The 16,827-nt window shown below is 42.5% G+C and overlaps 1 protein-coding gene across 1 annotated transcript in view; it reads right to left on the bottom strand.

Moving 5' to 3' along the window:
• ZNF507 (zinc finger protein 507) overlaps nucleotides 1–16,827 on the bottom strand; it is a 94,287-nt gene that overhangs the window by 38,154 nt on the left and 39,306 nt on the right. The window contains exons 2-3 of the mRNA XM_069217603.1: nucleotides 14,113–16,253; nucleotides 305–419 (exon numbers count right to left, since the gene is read on the bottom strand). Of these exons, the coding sequence (XP_069073704.1) occupies nucleotides 305–419; nucleotides 14,113–16,248 (2,251 nt within the window). The 5' untranslated portion in view covers nucleotides 16,249–16,253. The remainder of the gene's footprint in view (nucleotides 1–304; nucleotides 420–14,112; nucleotides 16,254–16,827) is intronic.

Here is a 16,827-nt window from a genome sequence, read left to right as displayed (position 1 = left end):
AACTGCATTCTTGCCTCCAAGGAAAGTCTATCAGAGGCTTGGAGACCTAGGCTAATATGATCAGGCCATCTAATTACAGCATTAGAGTGCATGTCAGTAAAAAATCCAAAGGATATAAGCATTAACCCAAGTATGCAGAATTTGGTATTTGGAATGTACAACATTGTTTTTATAGATGTCACACCATATTTTAAAAACAATTGTGTTCTCAATAACCATCTTAATGAATGAGAGCACAGCACTGGCAGCAAGGTTTACAGTGTACCAACTCAGTTTCTAAAATCTACCTGAACAATTCATTTACCTTCAGAAGTACTTTTTCCCTCTACATTACTATTACAAGCAGGTGATGATTCGCTAGCCGCTGAGACGGCATCCTGAAGACTGTGCTGATCTCGCTCATGGTTTCTCAGTTGGCTCTGAAAGACACAAACTAAAGATGATCAGGTAAAGTCATATCGGTTTTGTTTTCTTTTACACATACAAATCCTAATTTATATGGAGATCATTTCTGTGTGCCTCAAGAATAGAAGACAACCTCTTAATTTTATGGCATGGAAAGAGGGGAAAAAGGCTATTACAGTAAGCAAATCACTGGTTGATTTTGCTAATCGAACTGCAAACTAACCACATGCAGTCAGACGCTCCACCCAAACAATACGGCTCTGCGATGTCTCTAGCAACTCTATGCCATGCTCTCTGGCGATATTCAATACAATTAGCATTTCCTTGACTAATCAAGCTTATCACTCATAACACAGGCCACCCAATTTCGGACAAATCTATCCATTTCTGGATCCATTCAAGACCACCAAACATTATACCCATTTCTTCTGGTCACTAAGTCATACGTCCATGACCTTTTTGCAATATCTCAATTTAAGCTTCATCCAAGACATGCCGACACCAACATCTCCACTCTAAGAACAATCCTATCCTTATCTGGCAATTCAGACCACACCAACTTATACTTTAACAGCACACCACTATTCGCCAGTACCAGAGGCCAGCTAGTTGCTGTATATTTCTTCAACCACCACGAAACGTCATCCACATCAATACTGTTCACCTACTCTTCTATGGTTACCGCTCCATTACAATCATATTTTACACCAGCTACAACTCAATCCTTAACTATTTCATCTTCCCCACCTTCTATATGCAAGCCAGACAACTGAATATTTATTTTTCAAGAAAGAAATATTAAAACCAAATGTATATTCCTGTAACCCCATTGCTATACAATGAGTGGGTTCTACCCACACCCTTCCATTTTAATCAAAAGCTTGTGGTTGGTTCTTAGTTTACACACTATAGCTTTGCACTGAGCTGCAGTACTCCCAGCAACACACCAGAACCTCCTTTCCTATTTCTCAGTAGCTGTTATCAGCAGCTCCAAAGGTCCTCTATGCAAAAGCCATCAGCCTCTCTGCAGCATTTTTCTTCTGCATCATCACAGCCATAATCCATATGCACTAGCATCAATGAAAATTATCTTGTCGTCTGTGGCATCACATCGTTTCAAAACCATAGCCTCAACACTTGGATTATGTCAGCCAACTGGTCCACAAATTTTGTAATATAGAAGTATATAGTTGACTGGATTAGGAGCATTATCTATAGCTCCCACCAAATTCATCTTTGATCCAACCTCAACACCAGATACAGTATGTTTAATATTCCCAACTACCGCAACCACAAACTTGCAATCCTTTATCCTCACTGTCAATCCAGATACCCTCACAATGCTCAGTTCTTGTCACACCACCATGTTAACTAACGCTTGCCCCCCCTGTATCAATATATCATCCTGAAAACACTAAACTGTAGGAATACCTTAAATAACTTGTGAACAGCCCGCTGGGAAAAAAAAAAACAAGCTGAGACATAAGTTAATCAGAAAATTTATTTCTTAACAATTGTTATGTTTCATACTATCTAAGGTGCTTTGTGACTGAGGAAGTCGAATTATTTAGTTCTAAGTGTTCGACAATTCATGAGTTTGAAATACCTTCACCTCTCAATGTAGTCAATATCTCAAATGATGGGGAGAGGGTGTCTTATCCACCTATCTACTGCCATTCAGACCATGTAAATCAACACACAATTACCTTACCTTCTGGTCTTAACTTGAGGCCTTAAGAGGTCCTATGACCTTTCCTTTACAAAGACTTTTCAACTCTTCTCTCAGTCAGTCACATTTCTGCATTAGTACAAGTCTGGCACCACAACTTCCCTCAACGAAATGCGATATATAGTGGAGAGAAAACATGGCGTCTGCAGGGGCGGCAGCGCGCTAAGGCGCTTACCTGGGTCTTTTTCTACGATTGTTAATGTCGGGAAACGTCATTGCCGGCATCAATAAAATGTGTGCGGTTTCCCTTCTCGAGACGCCGACCGTCTTCCCGGGATCCTCAGCTGGATACAGGCTGGTCTGGAGCTCCGACGCTCACGTCGAGTTGCAGCGTGGGTTCCCCTCTGAGGGAACACCGGCAGAGTCAGCACAAGCACGGACGTGCTGCAGTTCACGCAAGGAGATACGGAGACACCGAGGATGACAACGGAGGAGGAGGAAGCACAAAGGTACCAAGGGAGAGGGGCCGTGGTTTGGCCCCTCCATAGGGAAGAAGCCAATCGGCGTGAAGTGGTAGGACCCAAGTTGGGGGAGAGCTTGGAGGAAACAGATTGGGGCAGAGGTGACGGCATGAGGCGAAGCAGGGAACAAGAGAGGCAAACCTTGCCTAAAACTGAAAGTGAAAAGGGGAATGATAAGAATAATTACAAAGTTACTAAAACTAGGAAAAAAATCCCTGCTGTCAAATCAAACCTAAAAAATATCCCCCTTCTTTAAGTCCTATCTTAAGGTAAGGTATTCGATGAGGCACTTCAGTGAACAAGCGGCAGTGGGTTGCAGCTCATTAGGAACTTCTGGCATCGAGGGAGTGGGAGACCCCCACACAGAGAATGACTTACAGTTGCAGGACCAACCGCGACTGTCTCAGGCAGTACCCCAGGCAACACTTGGTCTCACCAAGGAAAGCAGGGAGGAAACAGAGAGTTCTTTTCTCTTGCAGTTGGGAAATGTGGTGGACTGCCTGGGTTCAGAAACTAGATCAGAATTTCTAGATATATCAGATCTTCCAGCACCTGTACCTGTGGCAGAGATGTGATGATCTAGTTACCCTTCACGCTCCTACCCCGGTCTCAGTTTCGGCTTCAAACATCTCAGACACCTCATCTGAGAGGGTATTTTTGGCCTTGTCTAATGATATTAAAAGGGGTTTTGCGATTTCGGAAACAAACCAAGGGGAGATAAGGGAGGCCTGCAGAGCCTTGGAAAAGAAACTGGATCTCCTGATGGTAAGAACTCAGGCGTTGGAAGAATCCATGGAAGTAAAGAAGGTGGAAATGAGGGCACATAAGGGAGAAATACAACTACTGAAGGAAAATGGACAAGATCTATAAGACGAATTGGAGCAGTTAGAAAATATCTCCAGGAGGAACAATTTGAGAGTTTTAAATGTTCCGGAAGGAATGGAAGGAGAAAATCTCAAGCTGTATTTTAGCTGTCTATTAAAATCCTCACTTTTATTGAAGGAATGTTCGCAAGAAATAGCGAGTGATATCCAGAGGATTCACAGAGATCCTTTTAAGAAAAACCCTAATAGCAAAAACCCTCTGAAAATCTTGATAAACTTTCAAACATATACGTTGAAGGAAAAGATACTCACTAAGGCGCTTAGCCAGACAACTCTATAAGGAAGATTTTTCATTTGAGATTAGGTCAGCTCTATCCAGGGTAACTATGAACAAACTGTGTGAGCTAGGGAGACGGATGGACGAATTTAAAAAGTATGGTGCCTCATTGCAGCTCAAATTCCCAGCCGCCCTTAGAGTCATGTATAATATAAGGGAGGTTAAAACAGCGGATGAGTTGTTGGAGGTCATCAAAAGCAGGGGTGTCGAGAGAAGCTAGAGAGAGTTAGAGTGTTGCGCCCGCAATAAAAATACCGAAAGCACTTTAAAATTGGACTAATATCGGTCCACTTGAAGGGGGGATTCTCCAAGGGAAGGGGGGGGGGGGGGGCACAGTGATGGAGGGGTCGGGGGGGAGCACTGGGTGGGGAGCCTATGTGAGAAAATATGAAAAAAAGAGCCTTGTGCACTCTAGGTGTTATTAAATTAACCCCAACAGATGGATAATGTTGGGATGGGCCAGAGGTCCAGTGGTAAAAAAGATATTCAGATATTGTCATGGAATGTGAATGGCTTCAGGATGAGAGGTAGAAGTGATAGGATTTTACAGTATCTGAGGGATTCCCCTGCCCAAGTGCTAATTTTGCAGGAAACACACCTAACTAGAGACTAATGTAGGGAGATGTTTAAGGCGCAAAAGTGGGTCCCCCTTTGTCTCTACACTGAGCATGATTTCAACACTAAGGGTGTGGTTATCTTGTTCAAATGTCAGGCCAATGCAGCAATAGTAAGAGTAAATGCAGATATAGCTGGTAGGTGGATAACAGTGAAAGCACACATATGAGGAAGGAACATCACACGCTGGTAGGGTACTATGGCCCTCATTGCAATAATATGAAGCCTCTCAGGAAGATGTTTGCTCAGCTCCTGGAGTTTCCTGATCCAGTTACAATGGCAGGAGATTTCAATGTGGTTTTAGATAGCAAACTGGATAGATCGACGAAGTGTAGATCAGTAGCAAGCCCAAAATCACAGCAATATTTGAGAATGATGAGGGATTGGGCCTTGTGCGATCTGTGGAGACAGCAGGAATGAAACAGGTCTTCTCATACAATAATAAAAAATACAGACACTCCTCGCATATTGATTTTTTTTTTGGGTGGATCAGCTGTGGTTTGACTCAGTAGATGATATAGTATACCTGCCTGCTCACTTGTTAGACCACAGGGCAGTAGTATTAAAAGTGAAGCTATCAAAGGATATAGGAAGCAGGAGGTGGACGCTAGATTGCACGTTATTGTTGGATGAAGAAATCACATCCCAGTTACGTGCAGAGGTAGTGGAGTTTAAGGCTAAATTTGGGGTCAGCTCCGCTCAACGTGGCATGGGATATTTTTTAAGCAATTATACGTGGGAAAATCATGAGCCTAGCTAGCTCTAAGAATAAGCAGGATAGGTTTAAAATAGGATCCTTGGAAACAGAGATGGGAAAGTGTTGGTATCAGTTAACAAACAGTGTTAAGGTGAATGAGACGGCAAAACTGCTTAAAAAGTTAGGCGCTCTGAAGCAACAACTTGAGGCCCCTCTACAGTCTAGAGTTACAAACAGATGGGAGGCGAGTAACCTGGCTCACTCTGAATACTGAGAAAGTCCAAGGTAGTTATTAGCCTGGAAGATCAAAAAGGACCAAGTGAGGAACTCTATTAAGGAAACTGAGCTAGAGCAGACAGGGGAAAGGAACACAGACAAGAGTGAGAATAGATTGCACTTTTCTGAAGTTTTTTTCACAGCTCTATACAGAAGTAAGTGTCAAGGAGGAAGAGGTACGAACTTGGCTAGGAAGGATATACTCCCTAGTCTATCACAGGAGGAGCAGCTTGTGTTGAATACACCAATTACGTTAGGGGAATAGCAGCGACCCTAAAGGGAAGCAAAGGAGGGAAAGCAGCAGATGGTCTCCCGGTGGAACTGTACAAAGCTTTGGGAGATGTACTAGCTCCTTTTATGTTAGAATTATTTACTGGGATATTTGGGAGTGGCCCCCCCATACCAGTCTCTTGGAACGAGGCAATTATCTCATTGATTTTGAAGCCAGCCAAAATCCAGCTAAGTGTGAGTCATATAGGTCTATATCTTTGTTGAACTGTGATTAGAAGTTAAATGCAAAGATATTAACGGACAGGTTGAATGAGGTAGTGAACGGTTTGATTCATGCACAGAAGAAAGGTTTTATTAGAGGCAGACATTTACATGAACTTACTTTTAACCTGATTGGGGCAACAGATTTGGCAACTACCTACTACACCCCCTAGGCACTATAACTTTGGATGCTATCAAGGCCTTTGATAGGGTCAATTGGGAGTATTTAATTCTGATCATGAGGCATTATAATTTAGGTGACAAATTCTGCCATTAGGCAGATTTATCATGCCCCTACAGCAAGAGTTCTGGTAAATGGGAAGCCTACAGACCCCCTTGGGATATCCAGAGGTACTAGGCAAGGTTGTCCTTTGTCCCCGTTGCTATTTGGTTTATACATAGAACTCTTTGCTAGGAAAATAAAGCAAGATCCTGCAATAGTTCCCTTCAGGTGGAAATACTGGGAGAGAAAGGTAGCAATGTATGTGTACGACTTGATGGTGTATAATACAGACCGGTCAACCACACTTTCAGCACTGTTGAGATTAGCTGAGGATTTTGGCAAAGTCTATGGATATCATGTGAACTCGGGGAAGATGGGAATAAAGCCTGGAATCAGGAGTGTGATATTTGGCAAGGGATGTCGGAAATGGGCTACCTAGGCCTAATGATAAATCAGGACATTGAACAACTTGTAATGAGGAACCAGAAAAAGCTCTTGGGACACTGCAGCAAATTAATGAAGGGATGGGCTCACCTCCCCTTGACAATATTGTGTGGAGTTAGTCTGGTTAAGATGATAAATTAGCCCAAGATAAATTGTATTCATAACTCTATTCCACTTCAAATGAATAGAAGATATCTCAAGATCCAACAAGCTATAAATTCATTCATTTGGACCTTTAAGGGTATCGGGATTGCATGGAAAAAGTTACATAGGCGAGAAAGGGGAGGTTTATCACTGCAGAATCTACAACTTTACGCATGGGCATTTCAATTGAGAAACTCAAGGATGCTGTTTGCTTCACCGGATGCCACAGCAAATGGTGTTATGTTTGGGGCCCTGACAGAAACCGTGACTGGAGCAGCTAATAATTTCCTGTTTAAATTTGGTAACCCAAAGTTTTTCAAGAAAGTAAAACTAAAGGTTTTGCGAGATTTGACGACAAGTCGGCATCAGTTAAGAATAGTAACAAAAAGAGCCTATTATAGCCAGAAAGCCCCAATTTGGGACGCTCCAGGTACATTGGAATGTTTAAAGGATGTGCTAGCCAAACCTATTAGGGAAGCAGGCACTGAGTTCTGGGGTGACCTTTATAGGGAAGGATCACTGCTCCTCTGGGAGGAGCTAAAGGATAAGACTGGGGGCACTTTATTTAGATCCAAATATATTCAGTTGAAAGGTTGGTCACAAAGCACTTGAGTGAGCTGGGGGGGGAATAACTCTTTAGAGGAGAACTTGATTAGCGGTTCTCCTAGTACTAATAAGGTGTCAGTCTGGTACTGGGAAATCCTCAAATTAGTGGACAACGAATTCAAATTGCTAGAGTATGTTTGAGGAGATAATGTCTCAGGAACAGATACAAGTGTGGTGGCAAGAATCAATGAAAACCTTGTTGATGTAGTAAAATCCGCCAAATTAAGGAAAAATCCTTTGTACTCAATACATAGAGCTTATATCTCCCTTGCAAAGCTCACCAAAATGAAGAAAGGAGGAGCGGTAAATTGTGCTAAAGGTGGAGCGCTAAGTGCAACATAGAGTGTTCGGCTATTGATTCCTTCAGGGCAGAAGTGTGTGAAACGCTTTCAGAGGTAGTGGTGAGGGATAGTGTGGATCCATTAAGGCAACCCAGCTCTTCATTAAATACTTATGGAGATCTCTTTTCCCCCCTCTCTCAACATCTGATTTGCTCATTATGATTACCTGATTGGGGTGATTAGGATAAAGCACAATCCAAAAACCTTGTGCTCTTGCTACCATAGAAAGATTTTATCTCTCGCCACCACATACAATGTACTCATGATTACCATATATGCAAACACAATATCAAAGTACACTACCACTTCTACTTTCATGCCACAGTATCCTTTGAGACTGGCATCTGTCTGCTCGATCTTCACATCCTTGATAGTATTTAAAGTTTCCATGTATATAGTAGGAATGAGTCAGCCCACATATTTACCCGCATACTACTACTCTAATAATTTTCGTCCTATAATTTTCTTTCAAGGTAATCAATGCCCTTTCATACTAATCATGATTTTCTTCATCCACATCTGTGTTATCACTTCCATGATCTCTGCTGGTCATCAGGAGAGGTTTTAATATTTTCCTAACTTCAACCCTAAATTGTGATTCAACACTACAAATTTTTGCTGTGCTACACATGCATCCTTACCAACACCTTCCCAAAAAACGTTTCAAACGCTTCCATTGAATCCATCCATGGCATCAAAGGTACAGTAAGGTTTTAAAAGAACAACAATAGTGGAATCATTGTATGTTGCTTTTTTGTCAACAGAGCCCAATTCACAATTTGCTATTTATCACCACAATACAGAAAAACTAAATTATTTGATCTCTTATTTTTTTTACAGTTAACATATGAAACACAGTCACAGTCATTTCCGCAAAATACAGTCAACGCGTGCAAATTCTAAAACTCCAACTTAACAATTCTGTCATACTTCAACAAGAGATGCTCTGAAACTGTGGTCACACATTCACTAACTTTTGTAGTCCTATCTCCATGTTCAAGAAGAGGGATCCTTTACATACCTTTAACGCTGTTTGTACACTCCTTCAGCCAATCAGAACTGCTCCATCTTCTGGAAACTGAAGACAGGTGTCCAGATGGTTAGAATAAGTGGCACCTAAACGTAAACCGTAAAACTTTGCACTTGTATAGCGCACCACTCACTCGTTAGGGTCTCAAGGCGCTGTACGCATACCGTTGTGGAACCCCTCCTGGCTTTTGCCTGTGAGGCACCCACTCCAGGGCAACCCCCAGGGTGAAGCCAGGCATCCAAGCGCTGTCAGGGCCGTTGTGGAGATTAAGCAAGCTATTGCCCAGAGTTACAGAGTGGGACCCATTAATTAGATTAGGCACAGAGGTGAGAATTATCTGGTCTAAGGGAATTGAGCCCAAGACCCGCCGAGGCGGGAACTGAACCCTGGTCCCGGGCCAGATCTCTGCATCAGAGTATGCCGCTCTAACCATTGTGCCACACTTCTCCACACTCCTAACCAGTTTTTAGGGTCGAGCCTGCGTCGCATGCGCGAGCGCATGCGTATCGCTCGCGAGACGCTTTAGGTATTAGAAAAGGGCTCGGAGCCCTGTCAACATCACGTCAGTGTTTTTCATTGGTTCGTGGGCTTGCCTATTAAAATCTGCTTGTTTCATTAGTTGAAGGCATGCATACGTCATGCATTTTCCGGTGGCTAGCCCTCCTCGAGCACATCGACCAAGTACAGAAAACATGCAAGGCTCGCTGTTTTCTGTCCGGCTCGTGGACTACTTTTCTCTATTTTCCTAGCGCGATTTCGCTTGGCAGAAGTCGAGCACTTTTTCTCTATTTTCCTAGCGCGATTTCGCTTGGCAGAAGTTGAGCGCTTTACACAGTTAATTGCACTTTTTCGGGTTACGTACATAAATGCACTTTTGCCGATAGGTGAAAAGTCGAGTTTACAACGCTACCAGCTCTAACACGAGCAAACGTGAGACCCGTTGCATTGCAAATGCTTGTTGTTAATGTAGGAGTCACATGTCCGTGATCCTCTCAACAATACCTGGATGTTTGTCAGCCTTGCCTGTCCACATTTCAAGAGCTCTATCAGGTTACATTTGTGAGTTACATGTGAGAGGAGCAGAGTACATTTATTATCAGATCCTGTTCAGAGGGTGAGGAGGTGGGCAGGGGGTGGCCTGGAGAAGAACCGGCTACTGTGTCCTAACTGTGGTGGTTGAGGTTGTTTGCCATTATGTTATTCATCCCGTCCTACTATGGCTCTTCACACTGGGCCAAGTACAACCCTTTCAGCACTTGACTCTTTTAGAGTGGATGAGCAGTCAACGGCTTCTCAAGGAGGTATTGTGGGGGGGAGGGGTGGAGAGCTCAGAACGCGACAATCAACAGAAACAATACAAGTACTGCCAAGCCAGTGCTTGTCCTTCTGGAAAGAAAATAACTTTTGATTCTGGGCAGAACTCAATAGTGTACAGTTCAACAAATAGGACAGCCAGCGTTGCAGAATGTGGTGTTCTATTGTGCGGTGCTGCATAGCCTTGCTGTCCATGTAATTGTCCTCTTTTCCTGCGAGGGCCAGGATTCCTTCTATCAGTGTACCCTCCATTCTACATATCTAGGCAGGATTATGCTCAGGTGCAGTTAGCCTACATGTTTTCATTGGGTGTGTCTCATATCACTTGGCAAGCTAAGACTGGTGGTTTACCAGCAAAAATGCTCGACAGTCCAGGGGTGAAACAAGTGTAGCTACACTATCCCTTTTTCTGCTTGGATTCATGAGTGTGGGACTGCGGTGGCCGCCATTCTGCTCAGCATCAGATTAAAGACAGAGACCTTGATCTCTAAAACAGAAAATAGTTTAGCAGCAGTCGGCCTCAAAAGCCTGCTGCAAGCATGCACCCAGTGAGATAGTTGCAGTTTCCTGGCCGAGACCTCAAAAGTGATCTTTTGGGGTAGTGATAGTCCTTGCGGAAACTGTGCTGTCCGCTTAGCAGTGACACGGTCACTCACACTTTAGCGGTGGCAGTGGCACCAGATTATGAAACTGCAGCTGACTAATATGCTTCTGGCATAAGCTGCCAACATCCAACAGCTCACTCCAGGAACTCCTGAGAGAAATCAGTGAGACCTTTTCACAACATGAGGCCTCTCCTGGCACACTTTTTTCAGTCATCTGCTATCTCTGGTTATTGTTCAACAGGAACACACAAGGTCCTCTACTCTTGGACAGTCTTGCCCCCTGCAAAGCCAGACGCACTCCTTCCTTCTCTCAGCAGGCAGGCTTCTAAGATCTGCAGGTAAGCCTTTAGGCCATTTATCAGAACAGTGAGGCTTCTGGAGAGGTCGCCAAATCCAAAGGAGACTATCAATTAGGCAGACATCTGCCCTGGTTACAGAGCAGCTCTCCGACTAATCTGCGGCGCACTACCCCCCTACTTGGTCAAGAAGAACTTGGGACCGGAACAAAAATTGGATAATTTGGATCCCACTTTTATATACAATTTCCCCGCAGGGATGTGTATACAATGTCTTAAGCTTCAGAACTGGTTTGGGTTGGCTCTCTGTAAAGTGTCCTTCTTGGACAGCTCTCTAGGCACAGGGTTTGTGTAAAGCAGTGGTTTCCAATTTTTTTTTCGCCCTGCGGTTCCACTGACTTATTGGTCATGGCTCCCCATTATTTAAAAAAAATGTAAGCTGATGAAGGTATTATAATCATAGAGGTAATCCTAGTCTATATATTGTGGGCCTCAAGCAGTGTCAACAACTGAAAGAGGGGCACGTGGTTCTTGGAGAAGTGAACTGTTACTACATTGTGACATAGTGCTCTTTAAAGAGGTGTGTCGTTTTATACCCAGGGCCTCAGGAATTATATGATTCTGCACCATGTTTCACATAATTATGGATTTGCCACATTTACACACAATCTATCATCTGCTGCATAGTTTACAGATTTTAACAACAACAAAAATGTCTAGAGCAAATTAATTAAAAGTTATTAAAAATACAGTGATGAGTGTTGCTATGCTGTGGAAGGCTTCACAAAGGTTGACTTCCACTTTCAGTTGCATATTGCTGTATCTCGGTGTTAAATTAGTACTTATAGGGTCACATAATTAGAAAATTGCCTTATCCTGATGCATAATTTAGTACACTGTTCCACATAATTAGGTCCTCCCTTGCCACATAATTCCAGTGTCCCTCTCTATGCCCTGTGAGTACTAGCAGTCTCACCCAATTCATGCCACACCATGGGCTCCTGTTGTCGGTCCATCAGGGCTGCTCTGAGAGCCAGCTCAGCTGCACGGTACCCCATCTCTGCTAGGTAGAAGGCCCCCTCATACTTGAGCAGCGCAGTTGGATCCTAGAATCCCCTGCTGACACTGGCAATCGCCTCTGGGCCATCTAAGGTGCGGAGAGTAGAGAGAGCCTAGAAGCACTGGCTTGAGGACCGGCTATGGATCATCAAGTCCCAGCCAAGGCACTGCACCTCCTCCTTTGCACCATATCTCCCTCGGCCCCCTCTGCTGTGCTTCTGTTTGTAATGTCACCCTGCCCTAAAGGCTGAGTGAATCCATTTTAGGACTGCTACAATGGAACAACCAGGACCAACGAAAGCACAACATAAAAATTAATATGGAAGTATTGCGCAGACATAGCTTGACTGCATTAACCCCAACAATTACGATGTTGAGATTTGTTGGGTGAAAGGCAGTGGTCAACCCAATTATTTACAAACAAGCACCTCTTTCCAGGTTCCCATATGATAATGACCTGATGTAAAAAAAATGAAAGAATAAAACAGACAATGGCTACTCTGGGAGACGTGACAGAACACTGAAACCAAAGAAGGACAATATGTATATGCCCTGTAGTGGGTATAGTTGAGGCCTGTGAGATCCCAGAGGGTGCAGAGAGGATAGTGTTGAGGTAGTCAAGCAGAAGCTCCCAAACGGTGTGTGGTTGGTGTGCAAATGTTTGTGACACCCCTGGCTAGTTGTGATGGCACAAACAGGGTGTCGCAGTGCACAGACTGGGAAACGCTGATGTAAAGTGATGCTTCTCATAGCAGGTAGCACTCGGGTTGGCTCCAAAGAGAGAGAGAGACCAACCAATAGTAAACCAAAGGCATGCTCCATATATATCTCACAACAGACAGCACATGCTCTGTTTAGTAGGCGACAGCTAAAAAGCATAGATTTGCTTCATATCAATTTTTTCATTCATGAGATTTTACCATATGAATTGATGTATGATCAGTACTAAAAAAAAAAAAAAAAAAAAAAAAGATAAGCAGCACCTCTATTAATATTGTGTGTTATATACAGATGAACTCTATATATTCCTTCAACTAGAAGAGTCGCCTGAACGTAATGGTATAATATGTTTGTAAAACAACCAGATGGACAAAGAATTACAAACTAAACTTCACATATTTCTATTTTTTCCGACTTATTTCCATTATGTTTTTTAACTTCAACATTTAGTTTCTTTGGTGAAACCTTGAGGAATGTATACAAATGGCCTGTTGCCGAGTTTGATAGTTTGTCTACTTGCCAGTAATGTATAGCTTTCTGGGTTCACCCATGGGTTTCACACCTGTTTTTGCAACAAACTGCAAGTATGTATAAATCACGAAGACAAATATTACTACCAATTACAAAATTGTGAAAGCCATGGTTAAAACGATTTTTTTTTTTTTTTTTTTTTTTTAAACATTTCTGCCTTTTCCTGGGCAAAGGGGCCTGATGTGTCAGAGTTTTTGATCCATCCCTAGCCTGTGGGAAGGATTTACTGGACAAGGTTATAATCAGCCAGCCAATTCACGAATCTGTGACAGAACTAAACACTAGCAAAAGCTCAGGTATAATTGTAATACTCCCAGATTCTCTGTTGTGCATAATCTAATTAGATCATATCTGAAACCGAACTTCTAACCATGTGCTTTTTATCCAAGCATACAAAACTGGAACAACCAAAAGGAAAAAGAAACAGCATTTTAGTGATGTCCCTAAAAACAAAATGCAAGCAGACTAATGTTAGGGCAGCCTTTCTTGCAGCTACCATGAATAACTAAGTCCTGTTGTGCTTGCTCCTGCAGGAAGAAGTAAAAACATGACATTTGTTCTCACTTTGTTTTCCTTAAATGAAAGTTTAGTTTGTGGATGCACAGGTGTATATGAGTGTTTACACTGATAAGGGCTATTTGTATTTCAGTGGAGTTTTATTAGCTATTAAAGGTTTAAACCTAAAATAGGAAAGCCTTATTATAGATGTTTTTACTGGAAAAGGTTTATTAGCAGATGCACTTGTAATAACCATGTGCAAGTGTACAAGTGATTTTAAACTGAACATAACTATGTAGCTTTTAGCAGACACAGAAACAAAAGAACGATCTGTATTAACCAATAGGGAATTTCTGGTGCAAACATTCCAAATGATTTTCTGTTTATGAAAACTTCACTCATGCAGATCATACATTTCATTTCAAAATTAGGTTACTGGCTAGAAGCTTACACCCAAACCTTTACCTTGTAATAAAAGGACTCTTCGCATTGCTTGCATTGGTACATCCTTGTTTTGCAGTGATTGATCATGTGGCTTTCTAAGTCTTTGCTGTCCTCTGCCTTATGTTCACAGATTGGACACTGGTATGGCTGCCTTTGACGGTGCACTCTTAAGTGTTGCTTTATATATCCTTTGTTCCCACTGCTATAATGGCATAAACGACAGCGGTAAGGTCTGTCTGTATTGGGTATGTACTCCACTAAGTCAGTTCCAGAGAAGTCGGCATCAGTTGATGTTTGGCATTGTGCGTTATCCTGCAGTTCTTTTAAAATATCCTCATCGGTTGCATTTTGGTCTGTTCGTTCTCTTAGTTTTTCAATTACAGTGAGCAGGGACATGCTGATTCCCATTTTAACTGGGACTTCTGAAAAATCAGGTTTGTGTCTTTGGATATCAACAAGTTCAGGATTAATCCAATTTAAGTCATTAACCTCATCAGAATAGTTTTTAACCGATGGCCCTATTTTTGAGAGAGCAGAACAATTTGCATCAGCGGGTCTCTGCCCTGTATCAGGTGATTTAGAAGACACTTCAGTGATGCCCTTGAAACTGGACCTGGTAAGCTCTGCAGCTCGGATGGGCATAGTTACCAGGGCTTCTGCAGCTAAAGAATGAAGCCTTAGCGACTCAGAATTAGTCCGCCGACGTGCTGGAGGGATGTTCTCATTGGCTGCTTTGCCCTCACTAGGACTTAAATCACTCTCCTGCTTCTCTGGATGGCACCATCCAATAAATATTTCTTCAAGCTCTACTGCATTTTTTTCTGCATGGTAAACATATTCTTTAGAGGTCAGCTCAGATGCCTCTGAAATGAGTTTCTTTTCTACCTCAATGTCAGCACTTCTTATGAAGGGTTTCTGCAAAACAGTTTCTTCAGCGCTGGGCAGACGTTCGACTATTACATTCACATGGCCTTTTGTATTTTCACTACAGTTGATGATTTTCTGAGCTGAAGAAAGCAGGCTATCAGTGATCACATTATCCTGCTCTATATCAGACATAGTCTCTTCCTCCAATACAATTTCTGCTGTAACGGTGGGGGGATCGGGATGGCTCAATACTTGGGTCCCTTGAACAATTGATTCATTTGGCATTAACTGGTGTGAAAAATGCTCAGACATTTGAACCTGCAAAGGACGCTGATTGGGGGGACACACTTTGTTTTCCAATGATAAAACAACTGCTTCGCTCCCCTGTGGAGTTTGTGCAACAGTTGAATCAGGCAAGCTTGCAGGCTCATTCTCGTCCTCAAATACTGGATAAGAGCAGTCAACTTCCCCAGCATGTTTCCACGCATGCGTCTTCAACATTCTCTGCTGGCCACAAGTGTAGCTACAAATTAAGCACCGATACATGCCATACTGTTCGTAAGTGTACCATTTTTTAATACCCATTCCCAGCACAGATGTGGACGTAGGCGTATGTGACTCATTACAATCCCAATTTCTCCGATTCGTAATACAACGATCACTCACTCCACCGACTCCTTGAAATGCTGCATTTGAAAGATGCAGGCCTTGTTGTGGTTTGACTTTTGATTGCACAGGGGGTTTGTTACTTTCATAGTGGTTTCTAATGTGAGCCTCAAGTTCCTCTTGTTGTTTGGATGTATAATGGCACTCAGAACACATTAATATTACTTCGTTATTCTCACCGTGCTGCTTAATGTGCTCGCTTAACAACTCAAAAGAAGCACATATCGATTTACAGAGACTACATTGGTAGCACACTGTCTTTTTGCTCTGTTGTGGAATTGTTTCACTTCCGTCTTGAGCGGGGGTGTCCTTTTTAACCTTTTTTGGTGGGGACAGAGGAGGTACCTCAATATTCTTGGCAGGGAAGTCGCGAATTCCAGTTTCAATTGACAAGGAACTGTCTGAGTGAGAACGTTTCCCAATTAGCACACATCGCTTTGACTTCTCATTCTCTACTAATTTGCTGAGTTTTTGAATAACGTAATTTAATGGATCTGTTCTTTTGTAAGGTGTCCCATCTTTGATGCTGTCAAAGGTTGGTTCAATGATCGTTTCAGCGATCACTACAGCATCTTGCTCCTCAATTTTTGGCATCAAGACTGCAACACTATGTCCCTCATCCATAATATCTAAAACAGAAGAAAATAATTATGCTCAATAAGGAAAGATTACAGCAGTGCTTCAAAAGCATGTTATGTGGAAACATATTTCAATACATATTATGAACAAAAGCAACTTTTATACAACTTTGGTTTGACCTTTTGGCAATGTGTTTGTGCTAAAGTCTCATTTGCCAGAGGTGGCATATAAAGAAAAAGAGGCATATTTAATAAGAGATCCAGCCTGTAATTGTACATGTCACACAAACAAAAAAAGAATAAGAGTATGGGCATTCAGACTAAGCAAAAGGGGAAAATTTGGAGATCCAAAGAACATAAGCCAATCAATGGAAAATGGCTTCATAGATCAGGACATGCTATATTTCTCCCAAGGATCCATTGCTATGCTCTCATTCGACTTGCTAGGCTTGTGGCTCATCGAATCGTGGTAGACAAAGTTGTGCTTTATCATGTTTGGAGAAGGTTCAATAACCACTGACACTTACACAGCGATTTGCATAACATCTGTTTTGTGTGACAGATGAGGATGCAGAAGTAAGATACAGCATACAACAGAAAGTTGTGCACCGTTTGGTGACCAAGC

Source organism: Pleurodeles waltl, chromosome 12, assembly GCF_031143425.1.
Source record: "Pleurodeles waltl isolate 20211129_DDA chromosome 12, aPleWal1.hap1.20221129, whole genome shotgun sequence".
NCBI classification, from domain to species: domain Eukaryota; kingdom Metazoa; phylum Chordata; class Amphibia; order Caudata; family Salamandridae; genus Pleurodeles; species Pleurodeles waltl.
This window is presented reverse-complemented; position numbering and strand designations above follow the sequence as displayed.